Source organism: Nicotiana attenuata, unplaced genomic scaffold, assembly GCF_001879085.1.
Source record: "Nicotiana attenuata strain UT unplaced genomic scaffold, NIATTr2, whole genome shotgun sequence".
NCBI classification, from domain to species: domain Eukaryota; kingdom Viridiplantae; phylum Streptophyta; class Magnoliopsida; order Solanales; family Solanaceae; genus Nicotiana; species Nicotiana attenuata.
In genome coordinates, this window is record NW_017671033.1 from 296,328 (window position 1) to 312,701 (window position 16,374).

The 16,374-nt window shown below is 36.7% G+C and overlaps 2 protein-coding genes across 2 annotated transcripts; both read right to left on the bottom strand.

Moving 5' to 3' along the window:
• Positions 1-9,949: 9,949 nt before the first annotated feature.
• LOC109205400 (indole-3-acetic acid-induced protein ARG7-like) lies at positions 9,950-10,375 on the bottom strand. Its single transcript, XM_019368109.1, has one exon. It carries the CDS (start codon positions 10,373-10,375, stop codon positions 9,950-9,952), a length of 426 nt encoding a protein of 141 aa, XP_019223654.1.
• A 375-nt stretch (positions 10,376-10,750) lies between these two features.
• On the bottom strand, positions 10,751-11,221 carry LOC109205399 (uncharacterized mitochondrial protein AtMg00810-like). Its single transcript, XM_019368107.1, has one exon. The coding sequence runs from the start codon at positions 11,219-11,221 to the stop codon at positions 10,751-10,753; it is 471 nt and encodes a 156-aa protein (XP_019223652.1).
• Between the last annotated feature and the right edge of the window lie 5,153 nt (positions 11,222-16,374).

Sequence of the window (16,374 nt, forward strand, 5' to 3'; positions counted from 1 at the left end):
CCCTTTCTGCGCATGTTTTTCATGTGCAGATCCAGGTAGCTCTACCCAGGCGTATCACTCTCGAGGCAGAGAGATCTAGCAGATCTTATTCTAGCTTTAGCAGTTAGCTTTTCCTTTCGTACTTTTGCCTTAGACATTCTGGAGATCAGAGCATTTACAGTACTTCTTCTAGCTTGTGTTCCCGTGAGTTTCCGGGTTTTGGGATGATATTGTAGACTTCTGCATTATTGGGTTGTATATGCCGGACGACATTTATATACAGTTACCCTTCTAGTTTGTTTAGTTTAATTATTTGTTTCCGTAAGTTATGTTATTTCCGCATTGTTAGGCCTACCTAGTCGTACGGACTAGGTGCCATGACGACATGTTCACGGAGGGCGAACTGGGGTCGTGACAAAAGTTGTCCATCCTTATTCACAATTTGCTTAGAGAAGTATTAGTGTAAAGAAAGCACACATGTTTAGATTTCTCTACAACTAATATTCTATAACTCATAAAATCGTAAGAGTAACAAATAAGGAATATATCAGAGACTTACCAAGACAGTTACAACCGAAGAGGATAAGATAACGAATAATTGGTTTTTCTTTCTTCCCGTAGCTCAAACAGAATTTCATTCAAGATAAATAAAAGCCAATCATGACAATTTAAAAATTTGTGCAAAAGTGATGTTTTCTTTTCAACTCTGCATTCAATTCAGAAACCAATCTAAATATGTGAGAAATTATGTTTATCACAAAAAAATGTCAAAAAAATACTATAACTCACATCCATGATCATTTCAAATGCATCATTTTCTAAATAAGAAATATAACCAATGCAAAAGTATGGATAAACATCAATAGAATCATACACAAGCTTTTGAATCTTAGGAATGGTCGAGTATCTCCATATGTGCACAAGTTATAGTGGCCTCAAGCTAAACAACCTTCTTAAGTTTGAAAGAAGTATTGATACTCTCACCAAGAGAATGAATATCAGAAGTAATGATGACATAAAAAAATTCATGTATGCTTACTTATCCTAATGTTAATACAAATGACATGGTTCTTGCAAGACATGCATTCGTGCTATTTAAAAGCTCTCTAAGTCAAGGATAAAAATAACACCAAACATAATTGTAGTATAATGCAGCTAGCCGATTCAAGCTATATATACTTGACTAATATGTATATATCATATTACACTTAAAAAAAGCAGTAACAAGATACGCATCACCTTATAATGCATCAAAAGAAACTTTGGATAAACTTTAATGATAGCAGTTACTCAAGTTTTACCAGCACACGTAGTAGTTCCTTCATCCTGTATAAAGTATGTGTAAAACTTTAAAGCATGTTTAAGCATGTGCATGAACTAGCCGTTATGCAAATAACATTTATCCCCTTTTTATGGTTGGACTCAGAATTCCTGCAAAATAAATTAATTTATTTTTGGCGAAATACATAAATGGCCCCTTTATGTTGTCCTCAACGATAAGACAAACACTTAAACTGACCTTTCTACCGATTAAATACTTCAAGTGGCTATTAAGTGTATCAAATAAACATTCAAGTGCACCAAACCTTGTGAGTGAATTACACTTGCCAATGACATATTAAAATGAACCAATTAAAAGATGACACAGGTAATTTGTAATAATTAAAACAAAAACAACCATCTAACCCCCTTCCCCACGCCTGCGCCCCACCTAGCTATCTCAAAAATTAGTCCAAATTCTGGCGAGTTCTAGTCCGGAAAAATGGAGTCTCGCCGTACTGATGAAAATTTTGAATGAACAGACATCTCGTACAACCCAAGTACTACACGAGCAAAAGCTTTCTAATCTCGTCGATGCCCATATATGATTTTCCATTTTTCTTTGTGTGGATATATGAATGCTCATTAACAGAACAAGTACATACACATTAGAAGATGAATACATCATAGTATCTCCATACATAAATAAAGAATCCAGTAGTAATATTCAACAATAAATTGGGTATAGTAAAATAAAATCAATAGTGGTCAAGCCCGTGAATGTCAGAGATTTAAAGCATCAAAGCAGCAGCAAATACATCTATAACAGCAGATCCGGCGATGAAGACTCCATTGAAGGAAGTAGAATTAGGAGAGTTGAAAGGAGAACTGCCGAGAGCGGTGGCGATAGATGGAGGAGAAACACCAGAAGAAGGATATACCGGAGTATCGACAATTGGTGGAGCTGGCGGAGACAGATTGAAGATTTGTCTTTGGTATGCTTTTTTGTATGTGGTGGAGGCAGCTAAAATAGTGGTGGAGGAGGTGGACGGAGTTCTTACGGTGGTGACAGTAGCAGTGGTGGAGATGGTAGCGGCAGTTTGAGGTTGAAAGGAGACATAAGCACAAAATTTGAGGTACCAATTTTCCTATATTGCTTGCTATTTGGGCCGCCATGGAAATTGTTCTTGTCTTCCATCGAAGGTGAAAAACTTGATGAAGGAGAACTATGAATTGAAGGTAAGTGGGGACCACATAAATTAAAATTAATTTTTAAAAAAAGATAAAAACTTGATTTTAAGGGTTTCACGCGCTTAGATGTGAATATAAAGCACACACTTTGCCATGTCAGCGCGACGGGTTCACAAGGTCATACTTCAGTCGAGAAGAAAGTGTGTAATTGGTAATGGGGTCAGTTGAGGTTTTTGTCTGATTGTTGAGGACAACATAAAGGGTTCGTTTATGTATTTCACCTTTATTTTTGGTACCCAAAACGTTTGGGTCCTTGAGGGTTAGTAGCTAGTGTAATTGGAGATATATCTGTTTAACTCTCCGAATATATTTTGGTCTAACATAACTTTATGCATAATTGCATGCAAATACTTTATGTCCAAAATTACCACAGTAATGGCATGTAATATGAGAAGAAGAGTGTTTAACTGCAAATGCCTTATTAGTTGAATTGTAACTTCCCTTAGTCAAGTTATTTGAAATCAGACTTCCACCAGTAGATCCCTTTTTAGCTGACTTATGGCTATTAAGACAAGGAGTTAAATTTGATAGATCAAAGTAGCGGCCAGAGGATTTGTGAAAACTAGTTATTTGTTTGCGAAGCTCGGAATTCTCTTCTTGAAGTAAGTTGTTCTTCAATAGATTTTCTTCAAGCTGAATATTCTAGTCTTTCTTTTCATTTCTCAACTTGTTATATTCTTCAAGTTGGATCTCCCAATCTTTCATCTCACATATCAACTTGTTATATTCTTCAAGTTGGATCTCCCAATTCTTCTTCTCTTTCCTCAACTTATTATATTCATTAAGAACTTTCTCAAGGCCGTTGAGAACCAATTCAATATTTTCCTGCAGTTCATCACATTTGTTGCAATATGTAATAGGAGTAGGACATACCATGTCAATTTCTCCCATTGCCACGAAACATAGGTTCTCCATTCTTTCGTGATCATTTTCTTCCGTAGATTCATCCTCGCCGCTCCAAGATTTGTGATTCTTTTTCTTGAGATCACGATCCAGAATAGCATTAAAGCACACCTCGTCAGTTTCTCCCCTTTCCTTGAGACATATGTTTGTCATTTCTTCTTGATCATCCTCGTCGCTCCAAGTTGAGATTCGATGATTCTTCTTCTTGAGGTTAGGACATTTTCATTTCATATGTCCAGGTTTACCATATTCATAGCAGCATACGTTCTCTTGTTATTGAACCCTATTCTTGTGGTTCTTTTGATGATTCTGGATAGATTGAGATTTTCTATTATGCTTCTTTCTACTCTTCTTTTTTCGCGTCCTGGATATCACTACCAAGTCTTCTCGATCTTCACCATTTTCAGATTCTTCAAGAGTTGACTTGGATTCAATTTCCTTAACTTTGTTGGTGTCCCCGTGGATATTTTTCAATCTCTCCCATATAGCTTTAGCAGTCTCATAGGTGAATATTTTCTTATATTCTTCTTCACTAATCGCACAATAGAGCATGTTGATTGCTCTAGCGTTTGTTTGTATAATATCCAACTGTTCTTTTGTGTAGTCAAATATGGATGCCCCTTTTACAAGTTTCTTTCCATCACTGTTGTTCATCATAGGCCTTGGTCCATTCTGAATAACTAGCCAGGCTCGATAATCTATGGATTGAACATAAACCTTCATTCTTTATTTCCAATGGCTATAGTATTGACCATTGAAGTACGGTGGCCTTCTTGTTGAGTATCCCTCTTGAAGTACGGTTCCAGTAATTTGATGACCTTCCATGGATCTTTTCTCACTTGTTGTTAAGCAAAAATAAAGATATGAGACCTGCTCTGATACCAATTGAAAGTACAAGAAGGGAGGGTTGAATTGTACGCCTATTAAAAATTGGTTGACTACGGTATATGCTTAATCGACTGATACAGAGACAGCCTGCACAAAACTGTTAGTCCTTTCGATTTAAACAAGTGTAAGTCACAACAAACAATAAAGGGACAAAATATAGTATGAGAGCGATAAGGTAAATGACACTAGAAATTTTTATACTGGTTTGGAACCAATGTGGTATCCTAATCTAGTCTCCTTGGATTGCAAGGAGGTTATCTCTTTGAGCTCTTTGTAATTTGAGTTTGTACAACCTTTATGATTTTCAGCGTTCCCCACCAGTATTTACAAGGTTGGTTTTCACTCGATCACCAACAACGAACAAGAATTGGTTTTGACACGCTCACCAACAACGTATAAGAGTTGGTTTTTACTCGCTCACCAACAACGACACTTTGGTTTTCACTCGCTCACCAAAGAAACGAACAATGACACAACCTCTTAGTATTTTTCCCTTTCTCTTTATCTTTTAGTGACACTTGTAAACTTAAGAATACAGTACTTGACTAAGGTGTAGAAAGAGTAGTAAAGATGTCTGCGAAGCTGGTACTTTTCTTCTTCCCGAGTTGCTCCTATTTATAGTGCCTTCGATTTTGACCGTTGCTAATAGCAAATCTGGATTCCTTTAAGCTTTGTTAGTAAGATCATTTTTGCCTTATTGGATGAATATCTTCGTTATTGAAGATCTTCAATCAATTGAAGTTTATTGACTTCAATTGTATCGCAAAAGATTTGAATGGCATATGAATCATATTGAAGGAGTCTAAAATATATCTTGACATAACCGAACTTCCTTGATTCCTTGTTTAAAGCCATACTTCAATCTTCTTGATAGCTTTCCATGTACTTACGTTGGAGATAGTAAATGATTACTATTTCCTTCTTTGACTCACAACAGATTCTTTTCTCTACTAAATATGAGACTTCTTTTATTTGTTGCCTCGATAACTTCTTTGTCTGGATCTTCTTTTCCTTAGTTATGAGATCTTGGATTGACCCTTCCTTTAATAGCCTTGTGTAAGAATCTTCTTTGTCTTCAAATTATTTTTCTTAGATAGTAAATAATTTTTCTTGAACAAATAATTTTCCTTCAACGAAGATATTTCTTTGATAGACTTGAACTCTGTAGTATCGATCCTTGTATGTTTTCTTTCTATTTGAGCACCCATAATATATTATTTGATATCTCATATTTTCATAACTCTTGCCGCCTTTCATTGTCGATAACCCATAAGACTAGTCTTCTAGCTGTAGCTCCTTATTATGGAATAATCTTGGCTAATCCTTCTTTATTCTTTGATGAACTTGGACCTTTTCATGTGCACTACATGAATTTGGCATTCCCTTAATTTAGGGGTAATTTTCTTTCCTTCAGAGAGTAGGTACTGGAAAGTTTTCCAAGTCTTCTTTGGACTTGATATTAATTGCTCCATATGGTGATGCCTTGTATCACTAGTAGATATTCCCCATCCTTTTGATAGTCACAATATTCCTTCATCAACGTAGCACATTTCCTTATTGAAATATTCCATGTTATCTCCTTCAATCTTTTATTTCTTTCCTTTTGTTTTTCTTGTACCATTTTTCTAAAGATCTTCTATAATTCTTTTCCATCTTCTTTGATATATTTTGAAACTTTCTTCTAGCAAGGTAAATCATCCCAATAAATCTCAATAATATCCTCTATCAAAGAATGTGCATTGTAGATATTTCCTTCCTCAGATTGTAGTAAATCAACCATCATTCATTCATCTGCTTTTCATAATAAACCTATAAAATGAATTTATCACAAGTAAATATTCTTTGATTAAACCTTATGTTGGTTTGGTATCATCAAAATTAGTGTATGAAACCTTGGGACTAACAAAACTTAGTTCGAGAGAAAATTGTTGGGTGTGCGAACAAAGTCTTAAAAAAATTGGGAGCCTACATATAAGGTGTAAGGATCTCTTAATGGTGTGGAGCATTTTGTAGAAAATCTTATGGGTTTGGCCCAATGCGAGCAAGTATCGCACCATGGTAAGAATGTTATTGGGTCGTTTTAGCCCAACATGAGTAAGGGATCGGAAACACAAATCGATGCAAGTATATGTGTCTAATCGGCCTATATATAATTAAGAGATTTTTACATTCATATACACTATATGAAACTATATTACCCTCCCTACTCAAGTTTTACTATAATTACATTTTATATACCCAATTACCATTTATGTACATTTTAACTATAGTGTCGCTGGCAGCAATGTCAACGTCAATATTGACAATGTTTTTTCTCTTTTGAGTGTCTACCCTCAGCCTTTCTTCTGCCTCTTCAGATGTGCAACTCAACGTCTCTACTTGCTGGTGTTGCTCAGACATCATAGCTTTAGCGTCTGCGACAAGTGATGCATCTCAATCCTTAATTTCAATAATGTAAAGCAAAGAAAAAGAGAGCAGCAATTCCACCATTGACAACCATTAAAAAGCTCTGAAACTTTGAATTCGAATTTGGATTTTCAAAAATCATTATTTGTTTGGATTGGGTGTTGTTGCAAACAATTAGGAATATGGTTTGGAGTTTATATCTCAATTTTGAGGAGTTTTGGTGAAGAATACACTTGGTTTTGGTTGAATTTCAGATTGAAACTCGAAGAAGAGGACATGATGTACATTATATTTACGAAATTGTAGTAAAATTGTAGAAAAATTATATTTTGTTGTTTATATATTTTTCTTTTATTTATTTAACTATTGTATGAAAGTTGAACAACATTGTATAAAAATTATATTTAAGTTGTATGATATTGTAGTTGTATATAACTGAGTAAAAATAATGTATAAAAATTGTAGATAAATTGTAGATAAGTTGTATAATATATAATTAGTAGTATGAAATTTATTTTTACTATGTATAAATTAGATACCAAATATACAAAAGACATGTTGTATAAAATTTGTATTTAAGTTGTATGTTATTGTAGTTGTATTTAACTTGGTAGAAATAATGTGTGAAAGTTGTAGATAAATTGTATAATATATAATTAGTTGTATGAAATTTGTTTTTGCTATGTATAAATCAGATACATAATATACAAAAGAAATATTGTATAAATTTTGTATAAAATTTGCATTTAAGTTGTATGTTATTGTAGTTGTATATTTAACTGGATATCTTTAAAGACTTGCACAGAAATATTTTTTCCTTAGAAAAAACTTCTACTGTACAAATTGGTTGGATCATCAATCGAATGCAGATTTAACTTTACACGCGAATTGTCTGAAAATAGAGAACTATATGTTTGATCTCTTTATATTTTTGAACTGGGGAGTTGCTTCCTTAGACATTCTGAGCTCAAACAGAGAGCTCATTACTCTTTGAATCTGAAATTAATATGTAAATAGTGGGCTGCCCTTTTTGTTTCTGCTTTCTCTCTGCATATCAAGGAAATTACACAACATTAACAGATAGTTTCCATTTGAGCAATTACATCAATATTTTTATTTTGAGATCTTATCTCTTAATCACACACACATCAATTCAAGTGATTCGTCATGCAAAGAAGAGGTTGCAATGCCCTTAGAAAAATAAGAAACTCGTAGCATAAATAAAGGAGTCCACACTCTGTCATCAGAGGAAACTGAATGTTGTAATTCTTAAATTCAGTGAATTGGTCAGATATTGATTCAGCTAAGTGTTCCATTTTATTAGTTTACACAGATCAATTCTGAAGATGCAAACTGAATAGACTAAACTTGTGGAGATTTTTGATTTATCATGATTCGGTTTTGAGATCTGCATGAGTGTATTCAGATTAATATAGTGCATCAGAAAAATAAGGAAAGAGAAGAAGAGAAAAAAAAAGTAAATGGTGTAACTAAATCCCTTAATTGAAGGCACTAATAATGGATTTGGAGCCTTTTAAGGTGAAATGTATATATTTTTAAAAAAAACTTGTGTAGGTAGGGTAATTTACTAAACATGAACATTTAGGGTAATAAAGTTTCCAATAATGTATAGGAATAAAATAGCTTTTATTTTATTATAACCTCAAATCGTTTTTACTCCAATTCTGCTACTTTTCTAGCAGATCAGCATGTACCTAAACTATAAACTTGATTGTTCTTGTTATATGATTGAAAAACGAAGGAGATCAACTGCTCTATTGATGGTAAAAGTAGCAACACTTGCAAATGCTAATACTTCCTCTGTTTCAAATTAGATGAGGTACTTTCCTTTTTAGTCTGTTCCAAAATAAATGACATATTTTTATAACTACACAAATGTCATGGCCCCACAAATTTTTTACCCCTTAAGCTTTTAAGACCACAAGTTTCAAAAGTCTACTTTTTTTTTCATAAACTACGTACCTTGTCAAACTACCTCATCTAATTTGAAAAGGAGGAGCAGTACATTATATTCTTGAAAGCTAGTACTATTAAATAAGATGATTAATTTAATCGAAGTTAAATGTCCCCAAGACGTGAGCTGTATGCCAGCTTCATTATTCTTCTTTTCCAACAAATTTTAGAAATCTTTTGAAGCTAACTTTATCATTAACATCCAATCAGCACCTACTCGCTTCAACCCCCCCCCCCCCCCACCACACACACAAAAAAAAAAAATTAATTTCCCTTTCATTCTCTCAACTCCATTTCTTCCTATGAATGACAACATAGGTCAAATTATTCAGAAGGAATATGAAGAGTTGAACACCCAAGGGGGTTAAACAAGAAAATCTTACTCGAACTCAATTTCTACACCAAGTCATATTAGTTAATCTTAGTTAAGTGATAATTAGTTAAGTATAATGTAGCTAAGTGATAGAACATTGTGTGTATCTTTTTTTTTTTTTTTTTTCCAGTTAAGGAGGTAGCCAATACTATGATTCTTAGTAGAGGCACACTAGGCTATGGACAAAGTGTGTAGGAATTTAATTACTGCATTTCGCGTTTCACTTTTCTTTTCATTTTTATGGATGAAAATAAAAAATAAAAAATGTATAATATAATACGTCTAATCTTAAAGAGGACTGAACAAAAGACAAAATACAAAGAGCCCCTAGGTTTCACGTGGGTTGCTCGTATTATGAGTACTCCCACAACGGCGAGCACGTTACTACGTACTCAGTTATTCATCACGTTAAACAACAAAAAGCCATTGTATCATAATTCGTTTATCATTCAAAACCATGTATATTTATAATGTACAACAGATAATGGACAAACATGCTTAATTTTTTTGCAATTTCCACTATTCTATTAGCAATGATCAAGCTTTAATTAAAAAACATTAAGTACAAAACAATTGTACACATTAATCATTTTTTGTCTCTTTCCTGGTTGCTTTGCTGCACAAAACTTTGCCATTTCTACAGTCTCTCTGTTCTTGGTTTTTCACTCCGATTCAAAACCTGGGATGACTCTACGGCGAATCAACTCGTCCACCTTCTTGCCATCTCCAATCACATTCTCCGAACAGAATTTAAGTAGTAGTAGGTTTGGCCGTCTGGGCACATCCACTTGTGCTCAACTTGAACTTAACATATATAATTGAGAAATTTTCGGGAAAATATGTATATTTATACTAAAACTGTACCTATTCAAGAACTTAAAATCTTGATCCGTCTTTTGCTCGAAGTGTCTTATGCTAATGCAAAAGGGGTCTAGAATCACCCCAAAAATCAAGGTTGCTTCGGATATCCATGTAACAATATCTTTGAAAATCTTCAAAGTTCATGAACCGTGACATATTATTGTTAACGGAGTCGAATCGAGCCAAGTAACGGAGCAACTCTTCAAACAAAGATTCATCACAAGGAATGGCTAAAAGGCCAGAGTTAGTAAAACCAAACTCTTCCTCTGCCTGTGACAACAGTTTCTTGAATATTGGGTGGTTCAAGTAGGTTGCACGGACTACAAATCTCTTGCAACTGGCGCCCACTATGACTGCCATGTGTCCTGAAGGTACGTCGGTCGAGACACGGCGACGGGCAGCAGTAACGGCCATCTTCCTCCACCGTTGTAGCATTTGGCGGAGCCTGACTATGTTGCGGATTTTGCTGCACGCTGACATTTTTCTCCACAGTTTTCTTTTAGATGTTTGGATCTGTTGGATGAGAAAATGGGCTTTTGTCGAGTGGGAGAAAGGACAATATATATAAGAGTTTGAGTGGGTACGTCATACGTGCCATTAGTTTTAAAAATGTTTGCAACCAATGCCTTGCTGTTTATACAGAGTATTATTGAAGAAATTTAAATTTTATCTATACATAGACATTATACGTACAAAATATTTACACGTTCAATGTAATAATTTGATCGACAGTACAAACTGTTATTTGCCATGGATCTGAAGATTGAGCTTGAGGAAGAAGACAGGCAAACGAAGGCAATACTCAAGAGACACAAAATTCTGTTATTTTAAGAAGAAAATGATTCAGTCTTATGTCTATACAGAGTGTTTAGTTCTTTCATGGAAGAGAGGATTGGCTGCTATCTGTATAGTAGCCTTGCTGTCACATATCAGACTTATAGGCTGTTGAATCTTGACTCCAAGTTCCTTGAACAGCCCTATCATCCAAGTGACTTCTGCTGCACATGAAGCCATACTTCTGAACTCAGCCTCAGCTGAACTTCTGGACACAGTCATTTGTTTCTTTGACTTCCAAGACACCAGTGCATTTCCAAATTTGACCAAGTACCTAGTTACTGATCTCCTTGACTCTATACAAGATCCCCAATCAAAATCACAGTAGGCAACCAACTTGTCTGTACTTTCTGCTGGCATAAGTAACCCCAAGCCTGGTGCTTGTTTGATGCATCTGACTACTCTAAGAGCAGCTTCCATGTGTGACACCTTGGGACATTGCATATACTGACTTAAAACCTGCACTGCAAAAGCGATATCTGGTCTGGTCATGGTGAGATACAACGGCCTTCCAACAAGTCTTTGACAACAACTAGGACTTTTGAGCTCCTGATTACCTTCTTGTTTGTAGTTCTGAATTCTCTTGTCATACTCTACAGATGTGAGTTATTGATTCAACTCCAATGGTGTACCAGAAGGCTTTGCTCCACCTAAACCTGCTTCAGATATCAACTCAAGTGCATACTTTCTTTAACACATAAGGATCCCTTCCTTTGATCTGGAAAATTCAATTCCCAGGAAGAATTTCAATTCCCCTAAGTCCTTCATCTTGAACTTCTTCTGCAACTCTACTCTGGTGTCATAAAGTGACTTATCATTGTTCCCTGTGATCAGAAGATCATCCACATACACAAGGATGATAACTGTATCACCATTGGCTCCTCTAATGAGCAATGAATAGTCATAGTGACTCTGTTTAAACCCCATATGTAGAAGTACCTCTGTTAACTTCATATTCCACTGTCTTGGTGCTTGTTTAAGACCATATAAGGACTTGTGGAGTTTGCAAACCTTCTTAGTCTCCCCCTGGCTTTCGAACCCCTGTGGAATATGCATGTACACCTTTTCAACTAATTCACCATTAGAAATGCATTATGAACGTCCATCTGGTAAATCATCCAGTGCTTAGATGTAGCAAGACCTACAATGGACCTAACTGTTACCATTTTAACAACAGGAGAGAAGGTTTCACTGTAGTCCAGCCCTTCCTTTTGATTATAGCCTTTGGCAACTAGTCTGGCCTTGTACATAATTTGAATATCCACCTGCAACCTATAGGAGTTTTGCCACGAGGCAGATTAACTATACTCAAGGTTTTATTTTCTTCTAGGGCTGCAATCTCCAACTTCATAGCCTCTACCCATTGAGGATTAGTGACTACCCACTAAAAGACTAAGGTTCAGAACAGGCTGAATGAGCGGCCAATACTCTATTGTATGAGGGAGCAGTGTGGGAATAGCTTACATAAGCTGAGATAGGATAAGAATACTTAGCAGCTTTGGACTGCACCACATAATCTTGCATCCATATGGGAGGTTTGCTGGGCCTGGAGGATTTTCTGACCTGAGCAGGTACAACACCAAGTGAGTTAGCCACTGTACTAGGTGCTGCAACATCAAGATAAGCCTCAGCAGGAGTATCACCAGGTGTTGCACTATCTTCGAAGTTACCTTCAGGATTTGTAGGATAGTGAGGAGTAGCCACAGGAGAAGTAGCAGGAGAATGAGAAGTCTCCCTCTCAGATGTAGCACTAGCCTCATCTGAAGGAACATCAACTCCAGGAGAGGAGTCTATAGCAGAGAACCTGGGATCTGCACTAGTTGGTGAGAGCAGATCCAGTATAGGAAAAATAGTGGTACTAGAAGATAACACATGCTTGAAAGGAAGAATGTCTTCCCGGAAAACAACATTTCTGTTAACAAATAAAGACTTAGAATTCAAGTCATACAAAACATAACCCTTTTGAGATGCAAAATAGCCCAGGAAGACAGCAGGAATAGCTCTTGGCGAGAACTTATCAACAATACTGGGGCATGCTGCATAACACGGACAACCAAAAACCTTTAAGTGTTGCAGTGAATGAGGATGCAAATATAGCAACTCAAATGGTGATTTGTACCCAAGTGTTCTAGAGGGCAACCTGTTGATGAGGTAGACTGCAATGGTAACACATTCACCCCAAAACCTTAGAGGAACAACTACCTGAAACCTGAGAGACCTGGCTATGTCTAAGATTGTTCTGTGTTTTCTCTCAACAATTCCATTTTGTTGAGGGGTGTAGACACATGAACTCTGATGAAATATACCAAGAATGGAGAGCAACTGTTTAAACTCATTACTAAAGAACACACTACCATTATCAGTCCTTAAGACTTTTATGGAAGTTGAAAACATGTTCTTTATTTGAGTTAGAAAGTCTCTTAGTACAACTACAACTTCTGACTTGAAGTTGAGCAAAAATATCCAAGTGTATCTGGTATAGTCATCAACTACTGTAACAAAATACCTCTTACCACTATGAGAAGGAACTCTATATGGCCCCCAGATTCACAGTACACTAAGTCAAATGCAGATTGAGATACTAAAATACTTAGAGGAAAAGGCAGTTTAGTCTGTTTAGCAACTGGACATACAAGACAGTACTGAGTTCTTGTATTTAAGGTACTAAGAGCATCTAACTTCCTTATTACATCAATAGGAGCATGTCCTAGTCTCCTATGCCATACTACTTTAGAATCAGGTAAGTTGGCTGTGTGAGCACACTTATTGTCTAGTTTGCTGTAGAATCCTTGGATGATCCTCCTTGAAGTATGTACAAACCATGCTCTTCCTTACCAATCCCCTTCACCTGACCACTGTAGAGATCCTGAAAAATGCAGAAGTCAGGGAAGAATGCAACCGTGTATTGAAGTCCTTTGGTGAGTTGAGACACTGAGAGCAGGTCGTATTTAAAGTCTGGAATGTACAGCACATTAGAGATATTGTTATTTCTAAGTACTGAGGAGGTTCCTTTATGTGATACAGATACTACATTCCTAGTAAGTAATTGAACTTTGCACTTCTCTGAAGTCTGAACTAGGAATGGACTGACAGGAGATAAGAGCATCAAGTTGAGAAGTCATATGATTTGTGGCTCCTGTGTCTATAATCCAATTATACTTGAGATAATTGGACATTAGAGTAATTAGAGTACCTGCAGAAGCTAACTTGGTGGATGATTCTGGACCCTCTTCATTCCCTTTGGCCAGCATCTGAAGAATTTCTTGATACTGCTCTTTGATGAAGAAAGGAGCAGCATGACTATTGTTAGGAGTGGTCTGGGCAAACTGAGGCATGTAAGAATGCTAAACTTGTTGTATCCCTGATTGAGTTCCATAAGAGCCTTGTTGATTGCCTGCTTCTGCAGCATTTGGAAACATTGGACTACTCACGCTGTTTGTATACACTCCAGAGCACGGCCATTTTTTCTTTCCTTTAAAGCATGATGGATAGCCATGGACTTTGTAGCAATTCTCCTTAGTGTGACCCTTGAAATTATAGTATTCACACTAGACTTGATTCTTTCTAAACTTGAAGTTTCCACCTGCATTTGTTGGGTTCTTATTACTATGGAATACAACTTCTTCTATGCCTTCAGCATTGTGATTAGTCTGAGTGAATTAGACAGACTCCTTTGGCTCTCTTGATTAATCAGTGGAGAGTAGGCTTTGTTAATGCTAGGAATTGGAGACATCATCATAATCTAGCTCCTTGACTATGAGTAGGACTCATTCAATCCCATTATAAACTGTAGTAGCCTATGATACTCAAAGTGTTGGGCATATTTTTTGATTCAGGACATGGACAACCAGAACAGGGAGTTAATGCATCAAATTCATCCCAAAGATCTCTCAACTTGGAGAAGTAGTCAACAATAGACATGGTGCCTTGAGTGAGGTTATGAATCTCTCTATGAAGATACAGAACCTTAGATCCATTTACCTAGTCGAATCTCTCCTTTATGACCTCCCAAACCTTATGAGCATTAGAGGCATATACTACACTACTAAGTAAACCTGGCTTTAGTGCATTCATTATCCATGAGAGAAATACAACATTTACTTTCTCCCATTAGTCATGAAGTTCAGGTACAAATTTAGACTTAGGAAATCGACCATCTACAAAGCCTAGCTTGATCTTCCCTAATAGACCAATCCTCATAGACCTACTCCATATTGCGTAGTTATCTGAACCATTAAGTTGAAGATAAATCAGAGTACTAGCTGGAGTGTCTGTTGCTTGAAGGAAGAGTGGATGATTGTGGTCAATTGATGGAAACAGAGTTGTGACAACGGCAGGATTGAAATTACCAAAGGTTGTAGTTGCTGGAAATAAAGTTTCGCCTAACATTTCTTCTCCAATCGCCATTTTCAGCTGCTTCTCAAGAGTAAACCCTAGCCTTTCAGCTATACGCTACAATTGGACAATTTACCACAGAATTGTGAAATTGAAGTAACGAGAGTAAGGCTAGCTTGTTGTCACGACCATGAAACAGACCCGGTCGTGATGGCGCCTATCGTGAAACTGGGTCAGCCGACACAAACCTCAAAACCAACCCAACAATCAAAATAAGTAATTTAAAAGTCATTAATAAGCTGAAAACCCGAAATGTAAGGTAGCATAGAACAGTGCAAAAACAAAACACAGCCCGACATCGGGGTGTCACTAGTCATGAGCAACTAGAACTCGTCTAGAAATACGAAAAGACAACATAGTCTGAAACAAACTAATACAAATTAGAATAAAGATAGGAAGGAGAAGCACTGGGCTGCGAATGCCAAGCAGCTACCTAGTCAACTCCGAAAGCCTGCTGGAAGACAAATCAGCACTCGCTAGCGTGACCCGAGACTCCTGGATCTGCACACAGGGTGCAGGGAGTAATGTGAGTACGCCAACTCAGTAAGTAATAAAAGTAAAGGCAGCTAAGCAGTAAGAAAATACGTAAACCACAGCATAACACTACAGCAAAACAGTATAAGTCCAGAACAATGCAGTAAAGCAGTAAAACTCGTAAAAACATCTCAGTTCAGTAAAACCTTTTAAAACACTTTTCAATAGTTTCAAACGAGTGATGAAAGCGGTGAGTAAAAGTATAAAAACGTAAAACAACCCCTCGAGCAAAACATGTACCATAACCGCCCCTCGGGCAAAATATCAATAGAACCAGCCCCTCGGGCTATCTCACAATCACTCGTATCAGCCCCTTGGGCAATAACATGAAACAACAACAGCCCCTCTGGCAATATCAGATCTCATACTGGGTACCCGCGCTCACTGGGGGTGTACAGACTCTTGGAGGGGCTCCTACAACCCAAGCGCTATGACAAGCCATCTCGTGGCATAATCAAACAGGCCCTCGACCTCATAACAATCACAAGCCACCTCGTGGCTTAATAAATCAGGCCCTCAGCCTCTCATATATCACAAATCAGTACCACATGCTGCGGCGCGCAACCCTATCCCATGATATCCTCACAACACAGGCCATCGGCCTAACTCACTCAGATCTCATTCAAGCCCCTCGGGCTAACAGTAAACAAGTACTCGGCTCAAAATATCATCTATGAAATCAAAAGGAGTGAATAAAACTGAGTTATGAAAACAGT